This window comes from Talpa occidentalis, unplaced genomic scaffold (assembly GCF_014898055.3).
Source record: "Talpa occidentalis isolate TD23 unplaced genomic scaffold, MPIMG_talOcc4v2.1 talOcc4.3, whole genome shotgun sequence".
Classification (NCBI taxonomy): Eukaryota; Metazoa; Chordata; class Mammalia; order Eulipotyphla; family Talpidae; genus Talpa; species Talpa occidentalis.
The window spans coordinates 39,334,496-39,355,344 of NW_023603184.1; the positions used below are offsets into that span (position 1 = coordinate 39,334,496).

A 20,849-nucleotide genomic window follows, 5' to 3' on the forward strand; every position below is an offset into this window, starting at 1 on the left:
CTGTGTGACCTTAGACAGGATTCATTTCATCTCTCTAAACCTCAATTACACTTGTCTGTAAAAGAGAAAAAATATCTATCTAGCAGGGTAAGGATCAGAAATAATATGTATCAACTGCTAGCACAGAGCATACTCTCAACAAAGAGGAGCTATTATAAAATTTGACTCCTCAATAATGAACAATGCCCATAGATTAAAAAGTACATAATAACATCTATTGCTAACAACATAACCTCAGGTTTAAAAATGATAAGACAAAAACCAAACCTGTTAGATAAGAGGTAAACTGCTTTGGACCACAGCGAATAGCGTAACGTGTAGTTGTTCTCACAGCTTTTGGTTCAGTCTGCAATGCATCCCTAGGACAAAAGAGGGTTCCATCTGACGTTTCTCCCCACCATCTCACTCGGACCAGTACACAGGCAGGAGGCTTTGCAATCTTCCATATGACTTTATTAACAGTAAGTTTCAGAAAGCAGCGCAGCTGGCCTTCAACTAGGGGTGGTAAGCTTGTAGATGGAGAAATGTCACTCAGACCTGTGGAGGAATACAAGAACACTATGTCAAAATTTATACTACATAGAGAAAACATACACAGTTGACAACTGGGGATTGGGGTACTGACCTATGCAGCCAAAAATCTGTGTGTAACTTTTGACTGCTCCCAAACTTAACTATTTAACAGCCACTGTTGATTGAAAGCGTAATCAATACCAACATATATTTTGTATGTTATATATTATGTATTGTATTTTAAAAATAAAGTATACTAGAGAACAGAAAATGTTAAAATCTTAAGAGAAAATACATCTATATACTAATTGAAAAAAATCCATTTATAAGTGGACCTATGCAATTCAAACCTACTGTAATCTGCTTTTTGAATGAAACCACTTTAGCCTCTTCAAAAATGTTTATCCTACCTACTCTAGAATTAGCAAAGCAGACAATAAAATACCTTATCTGGTCACAAATGCCACTCTGATAACTCATTAATTTAGAGTTTGACTCAGGTTATTCTTAGTAAGACATGTTAATTCAAGCTCCTCTTTTACTGAAAGATACAATTGAAAAAATACAAATATACAATGATACAATGTAAAACCTAAGTAGTTGAAATTTTTCTTCTAAGTACTGTTATTTTGCTTATTGCAATATCCAATTTTTAAGATGTTGCCTTAACCTAACTCTTACTTTAAAATTATCATTAAACATAAAACAACAATGACCTTCACTCGAGTCTTAAAAAGACTAATTCTATGCCTTACAACTCAGGATTTCAACAAAGACATTAAATGATCTTTTCTTTCCTGTTGACATTGACATTATCTGAGGACAGAGACCATCACATCAGATTTTGCCACTTTTTTTTTTTTGCACAGTGCTGAATTCTTAATATTTATTGGCTCTTTTATTTACTGGATTTCAGACATAATAAACTATAATTGAGGCAATTAATCATGAATTTCCATAAAACTTTCCCTGTTTTATATGGAAGAACCTGATTACTTTCCATTCACAGTATTTTCTAACCAAGACTTGGAGAAGAATTAAGGAACCAGTCCTCTATTACATACACCTTTCTAGTTCTCTGACTTTGCCCTTGGAGAATGACCATGCCTGACAAGAAGAAAATATACTGGAGTGCATCTGATCAGGAATGTATACAATCAATCCTATGGATTTCTAAAGTGAACACCACCTCTGCTCTCTACTATGGAGAAAAGACCCACCATCATTTTTATGGATATCTAGTTTTAATATAAAAATTATACACAGGACTATACATGAGCATCACCACATATGTTTAAGTGGTTAGACACAAGGAGTCCAGCATTAAACACTTTCATGCTGCTTTCTGACTTACATTCTTCTATCATTTCTGGCAGGAAAGGCACTGCCTTAAAACTACAATTGGATAAGACTTCAATCTTCAACAACTAATCATTATCACTATTCCTAAAAACTCTGTACCTATAATGTGAAAAAAGAGTCAACCTATGTTTTGGGTTTGTTTGTTTTTTCCTTTTGCTTTTTGAGGCAGTCCTGTAAAGATTCAAATTCCAGTTTCCTATCTGTTCTAGGTTTCTAACACAAATATTCTCGTTGGAGCTACTATTTCCCTGCTCTTTTAGTGAGCTTGTTCCTCCTTGAGCAAACAAACGTGATATCGCCCTCCTGCTACACATTTTCATCTTCTCAGATCCTTCAAGGATGCTCATGCCCTCACCCCACTCCAACCCTACCACCTCCTAACCCATTCTTTCTTTCTCTTTTCCTCTACAACTGTCTTTTCCAGTTTCTGCCTGTATCCCTTCATGCTGCATGATTGTTGTATCATTATTCACTAATTTCTACCCAGTCCTGTTGCTTTGTGCTTGTTCTTGGGAGTTCAAAAATGCGAAGTATGATCCTTGCCTATTAGGATTATTGCCCTTACTCCCCTCTAGTCTCAGATAGACCTCCAAAGCTACACGCACACACACATTTAACTTTTTCATCAAAAACATGTTTAAATCCTGACGATGTCATGTGCAGCACGTGACTATAGTTAATAACACATTATCGTACATTTGCAAGCTATCTAAAGAGTAGATCTTAGAAGTTCTCATCACAAGAAAAAAACTTTACAACTGTGAATTGTGATGGATGTTAATTAGACTTGTGATTATTTCGCCATACATACAAATATGGAATCATTATGTTGCACATCTGAAACTAACATGTCATGTCAGTTTCATCTCAACAGAAAAAGTGAAAAAAAAAAAAACTTCTAAAATTTTCTGTTCCCTTCTTCTAAGAGTCCCATCTGTATGTATCCCTTTAGTCCTCAGATCGCCCCATTTATCTGTTCACTCTGCCACTTCCAGAGCCCATTTCCTTTTCATTCGTTGGAAGGGCAATTGCCCTCTTTTAGCCTTCTGATTCCTAGTTATTCTCCCTCCTCCTTTCCTATTTTTTTTTTTTTAAACAGGAGGCTTGGGGATGGGGGGAGACAGGTGAGGGGGTCTCCCTGAAATTCTCCACGCCCAGCTCTTCTAACCCCACCCTATTACGCTTTCCTCAACCTATTGATCGTGTAGGTTACCTCGCTTCTTGCGGCCACGGCCGCCTCCGGGCCCCTGGCCTTTTCTTTGTTTCATGACCCGTCCGAGTTCTTCTTCAAGTCAATTCCAGCGCCAGCGCCTAAACTGTGCCCTCCCGCCATCCCTTCCCACAGCGCCTGCGTTCCCCGGCAACCGGCGCCGCAGGGCAGCCTGGGAGGCAGGAAGAAGCGCTTCTTCCTCTAACAGCCTTCGGGAGGCAGAGTGAAAGGAAGGCGCCAAGAACTCCTTCCCGCCAAAAGACTACAACACCCAGGATGCTTTGCTACATTACCTCTGCAGGGTTGGACAGGGTCCCCGCCAGCTGCGCACGCGCAAAGGGATACTCCCGCCGAGGACTTCATTGCCCAGGGTGCATTGCCCTCAGAAGAGTTTCTTCTTCCGGCGAGGGTCGTCGAGGTCTCCCTGTGGGGTCTGCAGGGTCCGCAGACTCCGTTACCCAGCTTCCTTTGTGGAGGGCTGTTGCGCACTTCCGGTGGAAGCGCCGAGGAGAAGGGGTGGGGTTTAATGAGCCGGTGGGCGGTAGGCGGTGCTGCTGGTAGCTGGGTGCTGTCCAGAGGCGACTGGGCGTCGCTAGGGGAGCGAGCTGTGGCCGGTTGAGCCGTGCTTAGCGTGCGACGGAGCTTTGGCTGCAGTTTGACTACGTGCGGCCTCCACTTCATGTCGGCCCTCGAGAAGAGCATGCACCTTGGACGTCTGCCCTCTCGCCCTCCTCTGCCTGGGAGCGGGGGCAGCCAGAGCGGAACCAAGATGCGAATGGGGTACGTGACCCGAACCCCCTCTCCCGAGAGCCCAGGCCTGAGCCATTGGAGGGTTGGGTCTCTGGGTATTCAGAGCGGCGAGGGAGGCTGAGGATGGGAAAGAATTTTGGCGGCGGCCTGGAGACGTTTAGATGGAGTGGAAGGCAGATTGGGGGGACTAGGAGAAGCGCGAAGTCAATGGAAATGGGAGGACAAAGTACTGAAGGGAAAGGGATTGAGGCAAAGATTGGGGAAGCTCAGAGGGTGGGGATGGGAGGAGGCACATCCAGAAGAGGAGATGGAGGAGGAGGTTTGAGGAAAGAGAGCAGAGCTCTGACAAAGGTGTGGGGGAATCTGCCAGGGGCAGGGTCGTTGAGGGAAGTGGGGAATGACAGAAAAGTTGAAGAGAATTAGTGAAACAACCCAAGAAAGATTTCGGAGGACTAAGAACTGGATATTAAAAATACTGAGGGTGATAGAGAATAATTGAGGCAGGGTTGGAGGAGGATAGACCTAGGGAGCAGAAGGTTCTAGAGTTTCCAGAGCTGTGAGAGGCATATTAGGTCTCTTAGGGGATAACTGAAATCTCTGAAGGGAGAAATGACAAAGCTTGGGGGACAGACCTAAAAAAAGGTGGAGAATATTGCTAAAGAGACTGTGAAAGGTAAAAGAAATGTGCTGAGAAGCTGAGGGTAGGGAATAAGGGGAGAAGAGATGGAGGAGAGGTCCGAGGCGCTTGGAGAGTGACCATGGGCTCTAGAGGTTGAAAACGACTGAGAATAGGGTTTGTTGAATGGAAGTGCTGCACATTAAAGGAAGCTTAAGGAGGAAGATTTGGGCAATTCATTTTTGCTGGACAAATAGATCTGTTGGAAGCTATCTTGTCGTTTTTTAGGACTCGGAATTAATGAAGCATTGAGAGAAACCTTAAAATGTTTTGGGTGAAACCATTTACAGGGAAGGGAGGAACTGTGTTGAAGAGACAGCCTTTTGGAATTTTAGGTTGTTGAATGTCTTGTGCCAGGTTCGGGGATCCTTAGGTGAGAGACTGTAATGCAGTGAACTTGGGAGAGGCTATTAATGAGTCAGAGAGAATTAAATAGGCATTTGATTTTAAGAATATTTGTAGTGTCAGGATTCTGGAGACTAGTGACTGTAAAAAGAAAAGGGGTAGGAAACGACATGTGGGTGTGAGGTAGCCAACAGTGCATTTTTAGACTTCTAGAGATGGGCTGGTAGATTTTCTTGATAAAAGGACTAGAGAGGAGAAACCTTGTTCTGAAGAAATAATGTATATAAAAACTGATCAAAAAGGAAATGAGGATGGGAAATACAGTACTGTAAAAGTGGTTTCTAGGAATGAAGAGGAAGGAGAATTCTATAAATTAAAACAGTGGGATAGAGGGGTGCTATGAATGGTTGGGAAAACCAGGGAATTACAGAAACCAAGAATTAAAGTGGAAACTGAATGATAACATAGAAGTAAAATGAGAAAACTGATAGCATATAAGCCCATGGACCAACAATTGAAAGTACTAGTAGAAGGATACTTAGAAGGTAAAATGAAGATTCTTTGGGTGTTGAAAGACAGAAAGGCAAGGCTGTAACATGAATAAGGAGGATCTGAAAACTGATCCAAAACAGATTATTTGGATCTGGGAGCTTACACTGGGGGTGGGGGTGTAAAATTAATGTAATATTTATTGTTGATCTGTATCTTAGTTGCTGTCTTTCTTAAACTTAACTTTGATCTTTCAGTATACCAGCACTCTCTCACAAAATATATATATGAAATACTAGCTTTTGAATAACTCCACATGCTTCAGATAATTTTAATTGGAGTATACAACTTCTCATTTTGTTAAAACAAAGTGATAATGGGCCTGAGGAAAAAGACTAAGAAAATAAAAGGAAAATCTGATTATAAGATTGTATAATTGTTGGCAACTTATACCCTTTAAATAGATGTTTTGGTTAATTTAATTTAGGTTAACTGCTTATCTTGGAAAATCAAGTTGTTTAGGAAGATGCTTCTTTATAGTATTGTGAAGGAAAAAAGCATATATTAATGAATCTTATGTGGTCCTCCAGTTACTTTCCTATATTTTTTTCTCTATGTCCATATGAGGCTGTTTTAACAACAGCCTCATGTAAGTCTGTTGGTGATAATAGAGACTCTCTCCCCTCTAGAATCATAATGCTGGAAGAAATGATCTCTTCTCATCCCTGTACTATACAGTTGAACAAACTGAGACTCAAAGAGACTAAGAGGCAGGGGATAGTATTTTCTTTTAATAAATGAGAAAACTGAAACTCAGATCTTATTTCTACGTTGGCACCCTAGAAACTTAGTGGTAGCATAAGGACTTGGGTTTTTTGACTTTGAGACCTGTGTTTTTTGAATCCATAGTTGTTCTGGCAGTACTTAATTTGAGTTGTGTCTATACTCTAGGATTTCATCTTTCTTTTTCAGTCAGTCCTGATTTATGAAATCTCACTTCCACCAGTTTCAAAGTATCTTTCTTTATTTCTGCTTTTACTCTTTCACTTTTTTATATTTCTTTCTTTTTCTGCTCCCCCATCTATCTTACGTATTCCTTTAACACTCTTCTATGACTTATTCTTTCAACTATTTTTTATAATCCCTTGCCTTCAACTTCATTAAATCTTATTTTGATTTGTTTTACTATTCAGGGTAGTTTTTAATTTATGATTTTTCTTGAGTTTCCGTATTTTAATTTTTAATATTGGTCTTAGTAATTTCAGAATATTACTAGATAATGTAATAATAGCAGTTTCTTTGTTTTTAGTAACTACTTTGTGCCAGGCATTGTAGTCGTAATTTTATGGATGTTATTTTATTTAATCTGCCCACAGCTTTACAAGGGAGGTATTTCCCTGCATTTGTAGATAAAGAAGTTTCATACTCAGAGAGGAAAGGTCACCCAACTAACATTTGGCAGAACCAGGATTCAATCTAGGTCTAGTATCTAGAATCCAGTCCCTTTTTAAAACACCAACACTTTCTCTTGAATACGGCCTGAAACCCTGGTTTCATTGTTCATTGGTAGATGATTGCAAAAATCCATGGTTTTGAACTTTTTAATTAAAACTTCTGGATCTATTCTGATTAAAGTAGATTTGGGGTCTCTGCTTTCAAATGGCATATCAGTTTGTTAGGATTGTCATAATACTATAGATTAGGTGATTTATAAACAACACAAATTTATTTCTATAGTTCTCTAGGGTTAAGTACAAGATCAAAGTAATGGCAGATTCGGTGACTGGTGAAAACTTTCGTAGACAGTGGTCTTTTTTCACTGTGTCCTCACATGATGGAAGGGAGGAGGGACTTCGCTTGGTCTCTTTTATAGGGACACTAATCCCCTTCATGAGTGTAAACCCTTATGATTCATCACCTCCCAAATGCCCTTATTTCCAAATACCATCGCATTGGGTGTTGGGATTTAACATGAATTGTGAGGAGAAACAAATGTTAAAGCTATGGCACCTGGTGTGCTTGAAAGAGTAAAATTTGAGAATCATTGCATTTAGTACATTCCATTACTAGTTGAGATTATGGTTTGTTAAAACCACTTACTTTCAACGTATTTTTGGTTTATCATTAGTGCTACTTTTCTGTAGTTTTATCTTGCATTTCTACAGTGCTTTAACTGGTATGTACTTATTAGTGCTTTCTGTATTACTCTATGAGGTAAATTCGGGCAAGGGTTAATCTCTTAGTGAGAAAACTGATGTTCATTGACTTACCTAATACCACAGAATCCTAAGTGGTAGAAACAAGATTCTGTATGGGTTAGCCTGTTCTGGAGATGTCAAATAAATGAAATCATACACTATGTGGTCTTTTGACATGACTTCTTTTACTTACTGTTTTTAAGTTATATTAGTACTTCATTCCTTTTTATTACTCTAATGATATTCCACTGTATAGATATGCCACATTTTATTTGCTGGGCACTGAGTTGTTTCCAGGGTTTTGTTTGTTTGTTTGTTTGCTATTATAAATAATGCTGCTGTGAACATTCACTTGCAAATCTTTGTGTGGGATATGTTTGCATTTCTCTTGGGTAAATAAGAATGGAATTGTTGGGTCATATGGTAAATTATCTTTAACTTTTTTTTTTTTTTTAAGGAAGGATACTCTTTTTTTTTTTTTTTTTAAGATTTATTTATTTATACAAGCACTGGGTACAGTCAGAAGCACAGGAGGGTGAGAGAATTCACCAGAGCCAGAGCGGGGAGCAGAGCAGGCAGAAGGACCGAAGTACACTGCTGAAGGGAGCAGCGGGCGAAGTACACTGCTGAGGGGAGCAGCGGGCAGCAGGAGAGGTCTGCACACCATGTGGGACCCTCCTCCAGTGGCCGGGGAGCAGCCACGGATCGAACCGGCGCTGTAGAGGCTGCGGGCAGCTTCGCAACCCGGTGCTCAACCGCTGCGCCACCAGGGAGGCCCTATCTTTAACTTTTTAAGAAACTGCCAAAGTCTTTTCCAAAGTGGCTCTTTGAAGCTCTCTATGTATTAGGGATATTTTGTCTTTATAAGTATTAGAAATAGTTTTCCAAGTAGTCCTTTTACTTTACTTATGATATTTTTTGCCATGTAAAAAGTTTTGTTTTAAATTTTGATATACTTAGATCTATCTAGAATGTAGTGCTTCTGGATTGTGAATCACAGAAAGAAGACATTTCCTTCTTCCAGGTTATAAAGGAATTCATACATGTTTTTTTCCCCAGGACCTGTATGGTTTCTTCTTTTATGTCCATTTCAGCTTTATCTTAATGTGCAAAATGAGGAACATACCCAACTTTATCCTTACTCACACGCTATTCAGTTGTTGTAATGCCATTTATTAAAAAGTCCTTTTCCCATTATATGAAAGGGAAATAAAAACTAGATCCTTTTCCCACTAATTAAAGTGACATATCTATCATCTGCCAAATTTCCACATAGATAGGGATCTGCATACTTGGAGTTTCTTTTACCTGTTTATTTATATGCCACTACCACATTTTTAATTAGAGAGGTGTTACTATGTTTTAGTAATTGTAGAGGTAGTTTTCTCCTCATTCTTTTTAGTATCTAGCTACTCTTACTTGTTTATTATTACAAATAAATTTTCTAATCAACTAGATGAATGACAGGAAAAAATTCTGATAGTATTTGTATTGGGACTACATTAAACATTTAACTTATAATAAACATTTTTATGACATTGAGTCTCTTGAAAAAATTATGTCTTTCAATTGTAGGAATCCTTTTTGATAGAAAAATATTTCAGACCCCAAAAGTTATATTTAATATACTGTTACTTAAATATTAAAATAAAACTAGGGATAAATTCCTTATTAGTGTTATTATAAATGTAACATATTTTCTATTTAAATACATATTTATTTTTTTTTAATTTTTTTAATTTTTATTTATTTATTTATACAAGCACTGGGTACAGTCAGAAGTGCAGGCTGGTGAGAGAATTCACCAGAGCCAGAGCCGGGAGCAGAGCAGGCAGAAGGACCGAAGCACACTGCTGAGGGGAGCAGTGGGCGGCAGGAGAGGTCTGTGCGCCATGTGGGACCCTCCTCCGGTGGCTGGGGAGCAGCCGGGGAGCAGCCCGGGATCGAACTGGCGCTGCAGAGGCTGCGGGCAGCTTCGCAACCCGGCGCTCAACCGCTGCGCCACCGGGGAGGCCCCTTAAATACATATTTAAACCTAGAAAATGCCCTCAGTTCAAATTAGCAATATTCCAGAAGTGTGAACTAATGTAATTTTTTGTTAATAACTTCAAGTGGTGAAACCAGGATTATGTGTGATTAACAGGAAATTCCAGCGTGATTCAGTCCTTCACCTGTGTCATCTGCGACCCATTTGCATTCTTTCTTTTGCCATCCTGAGAAATGTTGCTTTTCACTTTATGGTTGTGTGATGGCTGCTGCATCTCCGTTTACCTTTATTCTAACTTTCCCAATAAAAAGGAAAAAACCAGGGGTCTCCCTAGTGGCGCAGCGGTTGAGCACTGGGCTGCGAAGCTGCCCGCAGCCTCTGCAGCGCTGGTTTGATCCCCAGCCTCCGGGTGAGGGTCCCACATGGCGCGCAGACCTCTCCTGCCGCCCCTGCTGCTCCCCTCAGCAGTGTGTTTTGGTCTATCTGTTCTGCTCCCCACTCTGGCTCTGGTGAATTCTCTCACCCTCCCTCGCTTCTAACTATACCCAGTGCTTGTATAAATAAATAAATAAATCTAAAAAAAGAAAAGGAAAAAACCAGGGTAAAAGAAGATCCTTTAGATTTTTTTCTAGGAAAGTAAAATTCCCCACATATTTTTCCCTTAAGTCTTAGTGTCCAGACGTAAGTCACATGTCCACAGTAAGACCAGTCACCGGCAGAGGGAATGAGATTACTTTGACTGGTTTAGGCCAATGGAATGATGTGATTCCAAGTCCTTGACTGATGGACATAACGAGACTTCCCACTGGCCTCTAAAATAATTTGGAATTCCATTAGTGAATAGAGAGTGGTAGTAAATGGGGAAAGGAATGTCTTGAGTACAGAGTAAATGTCAACTGCTGACATTAAGTGGGGGAAACTGATTTTTGTGATTTCAAATTCCCTGCTGATCTCACTGCAATAAAGGTAAAGGATGCAATCTCTACCCCATCCTCATTTTCCCTTCTCATCCCTGTGCCAGATTTGAGCCCCTTGATCAGAGCACTTCTGAACAAAGGTCTTATTTTTCTATTGTTGCTACTGTTTCTTTAGTGTCTCCAAAATTGGATCATGGCATTTTTTTTAAGCCTAAGAAGCCCTCCTTGTTACTTGATATGAGATTGGAGAAAACACCTCTGGTTGGTTGAGAAAAAAGCTTTTTTCATGCTATGAGATAGTTTCTTTTAGAGAAGAAAGTTTTAATTCATAACTCTATTGAAAGGGTGATCCACTTATGTGCCACACATAGGTGTTCTTTAAAATACAGTATTGATGCCCAGTTCCAAGCACAGACTACCAATGTATTTTGAAGATTGAATATAAGATTATGTTAAAAAAAAAATCCAGTCATTCTAAACCATAGAAGAAGGCTGTACTTGTTTACTAGCTGTCTCTCCTTGTAAACCGTGTTTCTTCTCTGTGTGTTCATTGTCATCGGACATTTTCCAGGTGTAAATGAAAATCCTGTCTTTGCCACTAATCAGTCAAGTGACTTTTGTCAAGTTATTTTTCTTCTTTGTGGGCATCACTAACACAGTATGGTATATGCAAAGAATACTTTGGCACCAGACATCCTTGCTCCACTGATATTCAGAGTGACTCTTGAGTAAGTTATTGAACTTCTTTGAGCCTGTATTCCCAGTCTTTAAAATGAGATACTTTTCTTACAGAATTTAAAGTGCTGCTTAGTATATAATGGACAGCTACTTGTTCCCTTTCATAAAATAAGACTTGGGTTAGATGATCTCTAATAACTGAGCTAGTATGTAGTTTTTAGAAAATTTAAGTCTGCTCCTTTAATAACATACCCTTGTCATTAGTAATGTACACTTCAAATTACCATGACCTCAGACAGCCATCTGCTTGCCTTCTTTCTATACTTCTTTCTATACTCTTCAGTATTACTAATTAGGCCTTTTTGTTTGTTTTAATGCAAGTGGTGCCTTGATTTCAATAGCTAGCTGCAGTTAAACTTAAGTATTTTGCCTCTCCTTCAGCTAGAGATTTGTGACAATGACTAGGCCTGCTACTGTGTAGCTCATGACTCATAAAATACTCTTAACAGACTTACACAGCCAAATAGATTTTGAAGTTTTTATACCTATTTGCATTTGAAACCTTCTCTTAAAAACATATAATTTATATTCTTATTCCTTGTTCTCTAAATAGGCAAGGAAAAATTTTCTTCTCTTACTCCTTTCTTCCCCTCCTGTCCCTTCTTTCCTAATTAGTAGATCATATAATTTTGTTGGTTTTGGTGATTATCTCCTAGTAAGCATCCTCTTATATAGTAGGTAAGCAGTATATCGTGTGTATATATCTGATTGTACCCAGTGCATGTATAAACAAACAAACAAACAAATAAATAAATAAAACATGCCTCTATAAAAAAAATTATTAAAAAAAATAAAAGCTATTTTTCTTTATAAAATATAATTTTATTTCAATACTGACATTTAGGTAAATTGTAATATGTTCACAAATACCTTTTCTTAATTTTAGATTTAAAATACTCATGGTTGAAACTCGTAGTTGAAATTGGCCTCTTAAAGATTCATATTTCTTAATTTTATCAATTTTTAAAAAATATTTATTTATACAAGCACTGGGTACAGTCAGAAGCACGGGAGGGTGAGAGAATTCACCAGAGCCAGAGCGGGGAGCAGAGCAGGCAGAAGGACCAAAGTACACTGCTGAGGGGAGCAGCGAGCAGCAGGAGAGGTCTGCGCGTCATGTGGGACCCTCTTCCGGTGGCTGGGGAGCAGCCAGGGATCGAACTGGTGCCTCAGAGGCCGCAGGCAGCTTCGCAACCCGGCGCTCAACCGCTGCGCCACCGGGGAGGCCCAATTTTATCAATATTTGACAAAATATCTCTTTCTCTGCCTCCTCAAACCTGAAAGTTAAGTCTATTACTATAACAGTGTAAATGTCAATTAACAGTTATTTTCAGACTAGCTGCATTTTATAGGATTGGACTTTTCTGTCCTTTCCCAATTTATCTTTAAGACTGTTTATTATTTAAGAATGAAGACTGTTTTCAGAGAGGTAGTACCTATACATTGGTAATTATAAAATGTGGGAACCAGAGCAAGCAGTCTACTGTAAAAGCTTGCATTAAAAACTCTGCATAGTTTTGTCCTGGGCAGTGTCAGTTCCCTAAATGTTTCTTGCCCTTAACCAGTGCCAAGTTTATTTTGCTTGGAGGGATTTCCATTTTACCTTTTCAATTCCTGCTCATCTTTAAAACCCATAAAATATCCAGACTCTTGTAGCTCCTTTATTTGCTCTGTCTCTTCTCTGAGCATCAATAACATTTGTGGTCATTGTTATTTCTACTCACTTGTCAATGACTACATTACTACTTGTTGTTGCATTTTAAATATTATGTCAAATACAAAGGAGCAAAGAATATGCAATGGAACATGGACAGTTTGTTCAATAAATGGTGCTGGGAAAACTGGACCACCACGTGCAAAAAAATAAAACTAGACCACTGCCTCTCACTGTGCACAAAAATCAACTCAAAATAGATAAAAGAACTGGACATAAGTCCTGAAACCATAAAATATATAGAAGAAAATATAAGTAAAACACAATAAGACATACATCTCAAAAACATATTTAAAGACTCATCACCCAAAGCAAAGAAAGTTAAGGAAAAGATAAACACCTGGGATTACATCACTCTGAAAAGCTTCTGTACAGCAAAAGAGACATTAACCAAAACATAGAGACACCCCACTGATTGGGAAAGAAATCTTTACATTCCATACAACTGATAAGGGACTGATCACAAAGATACACAAAGAACTGACAGGACTCAACAAAAACAAAGAAAACAATCCAGTCAAGAAATGGGCAGAAGAACTTAAAAGACTTCTCTCCAAAGAGGAAATGCAAATGGCCAACAGGCATATGAAAAAAATGTTCAACATCCCTTATAATCAGGGAAATGCAGATTAAAACCACATTGAGATACCACCTTACACTAATAAGAATGGCACATATCAAAAAAACAAGCAACAACAGATGTTGGCGAGGATGTGGTGGAAAAGGAATTCTCCTGCATTGCTGGTGGGAGTGCAGACTGGTCCAACCACTATGGAAAGCTGTCTGGAGGTTCCTCAGTCTACTAAAAATGGAGCTACCATATTACCCGGCAGTTCCACTCCTAGGGAATTACCCAAAGGACACAGAAACATTGATTCAAAAGAACACCTGTACCCCTGTGTTTATTGCAGCACTATTTATAATAGGTAAAACCAGGAAAGAACGCAAATGCCCAAAAATAGATGACTGGATCAAGAAGATGTGGCACATATACACAATGGAATATTATTCAGCAATCAAAAAGATAAACACATGCCATTCACAGCAACGTAGATGGAGCTTGAAGGAATTAAGCTCAGTGAAATAAGCCAGAAAGAAAAAGAAAAATATCGTATAGTTTCACTTATAGCAGGAATATAGGGGAACCAAATGAGACATCAGTGTGAAAAAAAATAGTAAGTACAAAACACAACAAAGCAAAAACAGACAATTATAAATCAGAGAAATACTGCAGGGGAGGAGGAGGGAGAGGGATTAGAGGGAGGGAGGGAGGAGCACAGGGGACTGAGGTGATGGTGCATGGGTGCATTGGTGAGGGAAATTCTATGGGGACTGTGACACCTGAAGGAGTGGGGGGAAGCAAATAGTGTTTAAAAATGAACAATGATGTAAAAAATAAAAAAATTAAAAAAAACCTGTCAAATATATCTGTGATAATTTAAATTGATAATTATCATAATTGATCACTGTAATTTATATTTCATGGTAACTTTTTTTAATAAGCTTTTTTTTTAAAGATTTATTTTATTTATTTATGCAAGCACTGGGTACAGTCAGAAGTGCAGGAGGGTGAGAGAATTCACCAGAGCCAGAGTGGGAAACAGAACAGCTAGAGTGACGAAGTACACTGCTGAGGGGAGCAGCGGGCGAGACTAGAGGTCTGCGCTCCATGTGGGACCCTCGCCAGCAGCTGGGGATCGAACTGGTGCTGCAGAGGCTGCGGGCAGCTTGGCAGCCCAGCGCTCAACCGCTGCGCCACCAGGGGAGGCCTCTATTTCATGGTAACTTTTTAAAATTTCCACAATAAAATTTAAGGTCCTGGAATAGAGGGACCTTTGTTTTGATTTCTTTGTGTTTTCTATGGAAGCACAGTTAAATAAATGTTCTTATAAGATTTGATTTAGTGGACATGTGGTACACAGCATTATTTAATGCAATAACAAACTTTTCCTGACCATCCAGCCTGCACTGATCTTTCCATTTTTTGTCCTTTTATATTACCTATTACTTATACCACGGATTGATAAACTTTGTGTAAAGGACCAGATAGTATTTTATGCTTTACATAGCAACTATTCAAGTTTGCTGTTGTAAGGTGAGGCAACTATACAAATTATGTAAGTGAATGTGATTGTGTTCCATTGACACTATTTTGTGGGCACTGAAATTTGAATTTCACATAATTATCTTGTGTCATTAAAGATTAGTCTCTATTTTGGTTCCCCCCCACCCCAGTCTTTTAAAAATGTAAAAAAACTCTCTCAGCACAGGGGCCATATAAAAGCAGGCAGTAACTGGATTTGTCCATAGGCCATAAAAAGTTTGCCAATCCATATCAATATTGTTAACTCTGTACTACTTGTCTGATAATAGAAAAAAATGTAGATTTTATTTTTTTTAAAGATTTATTTACTTATGTATAGAAACAATGGGGTGTAGGCCAGAGGTGTAAGGGGTGAGAGGATTCACCAGAGATAGTGGGGAGAGGAATAGGTGGAGCAGAACAGGCAGATCTGTTCTACTGCTAAGGGGAGCAGCGGGTGAGACAGAAGAGGTCTACTGTGCCATACGTGGGTTAGCTCCCTGGCCAGGGATTGAACTCAGACTGCAGAGGTAATAGTGCAGAGACTTAACCCCTAGGCCACCAGGAAGGCCCCCAGAATGTAGATTTTATTTTATTTTTTTAAAGATTTATTTTTATTTATGCATATAAGAACTGGGGTACAGGCCAGAGGTGTGGGGACCAGAGACAGAGTGGGGAGCAGAACAGGCAGACTGACTGAAATACACTGCTGAGGGGAATAGCAGGTGAGACAGGTGAGGTCTGCTGCTCTATGTATGTAGCTCCCTGGCTAGTCAGGGATGGAACTCATGCTGCAGAGACTGTGGATAGCTTTACAGTGCTGTAGTGAACCCCTTGCATCATCGGAGAGGCCCTGGAATATAGATTTTAAATCAACAAATTATGATTCTCTTTTTGACTGGACTACATACTAAACTGGTTTAAGCTTGACCTTTGTTTTCTTAAAATATGGGTAATATTAGTATCAACAATATATTTGATTGTAAAATGACATAATTTTTGTAGTATGTATGAAATACCCTTGTAGTAGTATGAAATAATGGATTTCATAAATTTTTTTTTTAAAAGATTTATTTATTTATTCATTCATTCATTCAAGCACTGGATACAGTCAGAAGCACGGGAGGGTGAGAGGATTCACCAGAGCCAGAGCGGGGAACAGAACAGGCAGAGTGATGAAATACACTGCTGAGGGGAGCAGTGGGCGCAACAGGAGAGGTCTGCGCGCCATGTGGGACCCTCACCGGTAGCCGGGGATCGAACCGGCGCTGCAGAGGCTGCGGGCAGCTTCGCAGGCCAGCACTCAAACGCTGCACCACCAGGGGAGGCCTGGATTTCATAAATTTCGAGATAAATTTCTTTTCATATTTAAAATGAGTGTCTTAACAGATGCTGTTGGCCAGGTAACACCCTTTACTTGGTTCCCAGCATCAAACACAAAAGTGGAGCAGTCTTAACTGCTAACAACTGAATGGTTTAGAGAGGGGTGGGGTTTCAGTCAGAGGAGTTAAGCAATATTCCTAAAGTGAGAGTCAGAAGTAAGGTAGCTGTCTATATAATGGTAAAGTCGATATATGAACTGGTTTTCAGTTTTAAGAAACCCTCCATCACCAGTGTTCTTGTGATCCACAGAAGGTTATATCAGAGTGAGAGTAGTGTTGGATTCTTTAAGTAGCAAGAAATTGGTAAGGAATACCTAGTTTTTTATTTTGCTCTCATTTTTTTTCTTTTTATAAATACTTATAAGTGATAACTGGTCAATAAATATAACTATAAAAGAGCTCTTTCAGGAAATATAGAATGAATTCTAAGTGATAAATGTCGTGTCATTTTATTTTGTCTTTTTTATACATGATAATAATACCATATTTAAACACTATTTCATCTTGTCTCCTACTCATTAAAGTAGATTATGATCTACTTGTTTAGTCTTCCATTATTTAATTGTAAACTTTTGTGTTTTATTTCCTTGTCCCAAAGTGGTTATCACACAGCTCAAAAACATTTGATGACTGAATGAATGATGCTCACGTGGACAAATGACATTTTTTTTAAACAGCTGACATGCAGGGAAGAACCATGGACTTGTTGAGTATAAAAGTGAGATTTTAAATCTGTGATAATTGACAGCACACAAGATGAACTTATGTCCTATTTATATCCTTTTATGAGCCCATATTTATATCCCTCTATTCTGCTAAGAAAATATATCTCAGCTTGTTGTGAGAATTAAATTTAGCTAATGCATGTGAAATGCCTAGCACAAATGCATCTGCTTTGTTTCACTTAATCTTTCTAATCTCTTTAAAACAGCTTTTTATTAAGTCTAAGAACTGTAGTTCAGATATATTAAATTGACTTTAAGTTCAGTTTCCTGTGTTAATCACTTGATCTACATCACTATTAGCTGAATGTAATCACAAATAACATTTTAACATGTTCTGGTTAAGTAAGGTTGGGGAAAGAACTAGCCTAGAGAATCTTCTAATACTTCATAAAACTTAATCAGGGGGAATGTGTTTCTATTTTCCCAAGAACCTAATTTACAAAACTAGAGAACATAAACCCATTTTCAAATGCTCCTATATAGGGCATTTTTTTCATTGAATATTGGAAAATAGTAATCTTTTATTGGTAATTAGAGACTTTGTACTTTTGCCTCTCCCTTATCCAAGTCATTGTTTAATATGGACAGTATTTCAAATTTTTGCAGCATTTGATTTAGCAAAATCTTCACACCAGACATCTTTGTAAATCTTTCTGTAACCTGAGTCCATTCCTATAAGTGTTCCAAATAAGATTGAATTACCCAGCTATATGCTCTCATTGTGTGCTATACTTATTTTTGTCATAGCTGTAGTACACAGTGACTGTTTACTTTCCTATTTCCTCACTCCAGGCATGAACACTTTGAGGGAAAGAACCAAGTTTTACTCATCAGTGAAAATTTCTAGTGCCCAGGAATTGTATCAGTGCCTCCTATATAGGGCATTTTTTAAAAAAGATTTATTTATTTATGCATACAAGAATTGAGGTACAGGCCAGAGGTTGGGGGGGGTGGTGAGAGGATTCACCAGAGGCAGAGTGGGGAACAGAACAGGCAGATGTACTGAAATACACTGCTGAGGGGAGCAGTGGGCGAGACAGGAGAGGTCTGCTGCACTACTATATACGGCATTCTTAAATATTTAACTGAAGTGGAATTAAATTAGTAGCTTATGTAAGCAAGTTATGTCTGGAAAAGGCTCTAAAATCATTGCCCTAAAGGTGTCTGTTTGCCTATGAGATAGGTCTTTTATTCTAGATCATTATGACATTCAAGTAAGTCTGGGCAGGAGTTAATATATGGCTTTTGATTTTGAAATATACTTTATTAGTCTTCCATATGGACTTCATTGACCTTTAAACTCTGACCCAACTTCCTTTCTTCCTGTTGTGGTACTGTCTAAACAAAATAGTAGCTTACGTAAATTCTGGTCGTTGATTATGGCCACATGCATTGTTAGCCTTTGCAAAACATACCAAAAAGCCTTGTAATCTGTCTGCCTAATAGTCTTTCTCACTTTCACCAGTGATAGCGCAGTGATTGTATTTTTTTCTAGGCCAGATCATTTTAGTAAAATTATCATTATATCTTTTTTCTCTTGACTTTTAGAAGACTGTGGTTAAAAACTTATTAATTATATTATTCTTCTATTGGGTGAGTGGCGGAAATAAAATTGAGAAAATTTTCTGACTTAGGGGAGGCAGAATTCTTTATCAGAGGCATATTCTTCCTGTGTTGCAGCAAAGTGTCTTTATCCACCCACTTAAAGCAAAGTATATTTTTGTGTGATCTGACTCAGCAGGATGGATGTTCCCATGGCTTAAGTCTCTCATCTGAAAGTGATTTAAGTGGGCATTAAGTATCCCATCCTGCCTAATGCAGGACATTGTGTGAAATGCTATTATTTCCACTTTTGATTTTTTGATGATCAATTAGCATTCTTACCAGTGGCCAATACAGGAAAATAATAGGAATAGGAGCTAGTGTTTTCAAGCACGTGTAAGTCAGTATGTAGTAAGCTGGAACTCTAAAAAGGCCTTCTCTGTTCTTTCCCTGTGAGTTATATCAGAGAAACTTGAGTGTTGTCTGTGATTGTTCCTTCTCACCCCCTCTTTTTGCCCCTTCCCATTTTTATCATTAAGTTGTAAACCTGACTTTGTTCTTAGTCTCCCTTGGTACTCAGGCTTGCTACAAGGGTCCTTTGCCGCTCACCCCTGCAACAGGAACCAGTCCTCTTCCATTTCTTCTTAGGGGTTTCTGGGTACTCCTTGCTAGCGTTGGTGATTTCAAGAATGGAGATTCTATCATTATTTTGAGGGAGCATTGAAAACTGATGTGGAAGTCATCCTGAGGATACACTTCTAACTTAGCTATTTACTGTACTTTTATCACATTATTTATCCTCCCCTGGCTTTAGTTTTCTCATTCATGAATGCTCCCTCAACTTCTTCAGGTCTTTACTAAAAGGAGCCTCTTCCCTTTTAGTAGACTTCCCTTTAAAGTTAAATCTTAATTTTTTTAAGATTTATTTTTTATTTATTTATGCATGCAAGAGCTGCGGTGTAGGCCAGAGGTGTGGGGGTGTGAGAGGAGTCACCAGAGACAGAGCGGGGAGCAGAACAGACAGATCTACTGAAATACACTGCTGAAGGGAGCAGTGGGAGGTCTGCTGCGTCATGTGGGTTAGCTCCCTGAGTGGGAATGGAACTCATGCCGCAGTGGCTGGTGATAGATAGCTTGATAGCACTGAGACTTTAACCCCTGAGCCACCAGGGAGGCTAAATCCTAATTTTAAATGTCAGTGCTTCCTAACCTGGTACTCACACACCCCTCAACCCTCATCCTGTTCTTAGCTATATTTTCCTCCAGGGCACATGCTGCTACTTCGAAAAATTTTAACTAACGTCTATTTCAACTAGATTGTAAACAACATAAAAATAGGGGGCCATTTTGTCTATTTTGTTCACTGCAGTATTCCCAGTATCTTGTAGGTGTTTAATGAATATTTGTTAAATGAGTGAACAAATGAAACTATTCAGATCCTTTTCCAGAAGGTTAAGAGCTAGTCTTTTATCACCAGGCTGGAGATGGAAGTATTTCTCTCTGAAGAGATGACTGGCCTGAGAGAAAGACATGCAGATATTAATATTTGGGGAAAGAGTTTCCACATAAAAGATTGTACCTCGACTGATAACTGTACAATTATATTCAGTAGTTCAACAAGCCCTGCACACACCAGAAATCCAGAAAAAGCCTGTAAAGCAAAAGAGAACAAAGCACAATGAGAAAGGGAAACAATAATGCATAGAACAAAAGAAAATCCAAAAAATATTACCGTCAGACAGTATGGCATTTGTGAAACGAGAACATGATGCTTAATTAAAAAAAAAGGAACCTTATTTCAGAGAACAAGAAATAACTTGGCAATGAAGACATGTATAGCACATAAAAATTCAATAAAAGGCTAAGTTTAAACGGAGTTTCCTAGGAAGTAGCTTGTTCTCTAAGATTAAAATTTAGAAATACAGCAAATAAAATGATGATTAGGATTGGGTTGTCAGAAGTCATACTTTTTTTCTTTGAAAAATATAGAAACAATGCATTATGACTTTTCCAACAACCCAATAAAATATCTAATAGCAATACCTTAATTAGGTGATAGAAAATATGCCTTACATCTTGGTAAAGAATATCTCATCTAAAATCAATTTTGGCGGGCCTCCCCGGTGGCACAGTGGTTGAGCACTGGGTTGTGAAGCTGCCTGCAGCCTCTGAAGTGCCAATTCGATCCCCGGCTGCTCCCCAGCCACCGGAGGAGGGT

The 20,849-nt window shown here is 38.7% G+C and overlaps 2 protein-coding genes across 4 annotated transcripts in view; one reads left to right on the forward strand and one right to left on the reverse strand.

Moving 5' to 3' along the window:
* The window catches only part of C2CD3 (C2 domain containing 3 centriole elongation regulator), a 112,653-nt gene extending 109,301 nt beyond the window's left edge, over window positions 1-3,352 (reverse strand). For 2 of the 3 annotated variants that reach the window (XM_037522954.2, XM_037522955.2), the window contains exons 1-2: window positions 3,089-3,352; window positions 268-537 (exon numbers count right to left, since the gene is read on the reverse strand). In XM_037522954.2, the coding sequence (XP_037378851.1) occupies window positions 268-537; window positions 3,089-3,143 (325 nt within the window). In that variant the 5' untranslated portion in view covers window positions 3,144-3,352. The remainder of the gene's footprint in view (window positions 1-267; window positions 538-3,088) is intronic. The other variant, XM_037522952.2, reaches the window with a different exon arrangement.
* A 240-nt stretch (window positions 3,353-3,592) lies between these two features.
* Window positions 3,593-20,849, forward strand: part of PPME1 (protein phosphatase methylesterase 1) — a 62,565-nt gene continuing 45,308 nt past the window's right edge. Inside the window, 1 exon segment of the mRNA XM_037522956.2 lies at window positions 3,593-3,865. Within this exon segment, the coding sequence (XP_037378853.1) occupies window positions 3,765-3,865 (101 nt within the window). The 5' untranslated portion in view covers window positions 3,593-3,764.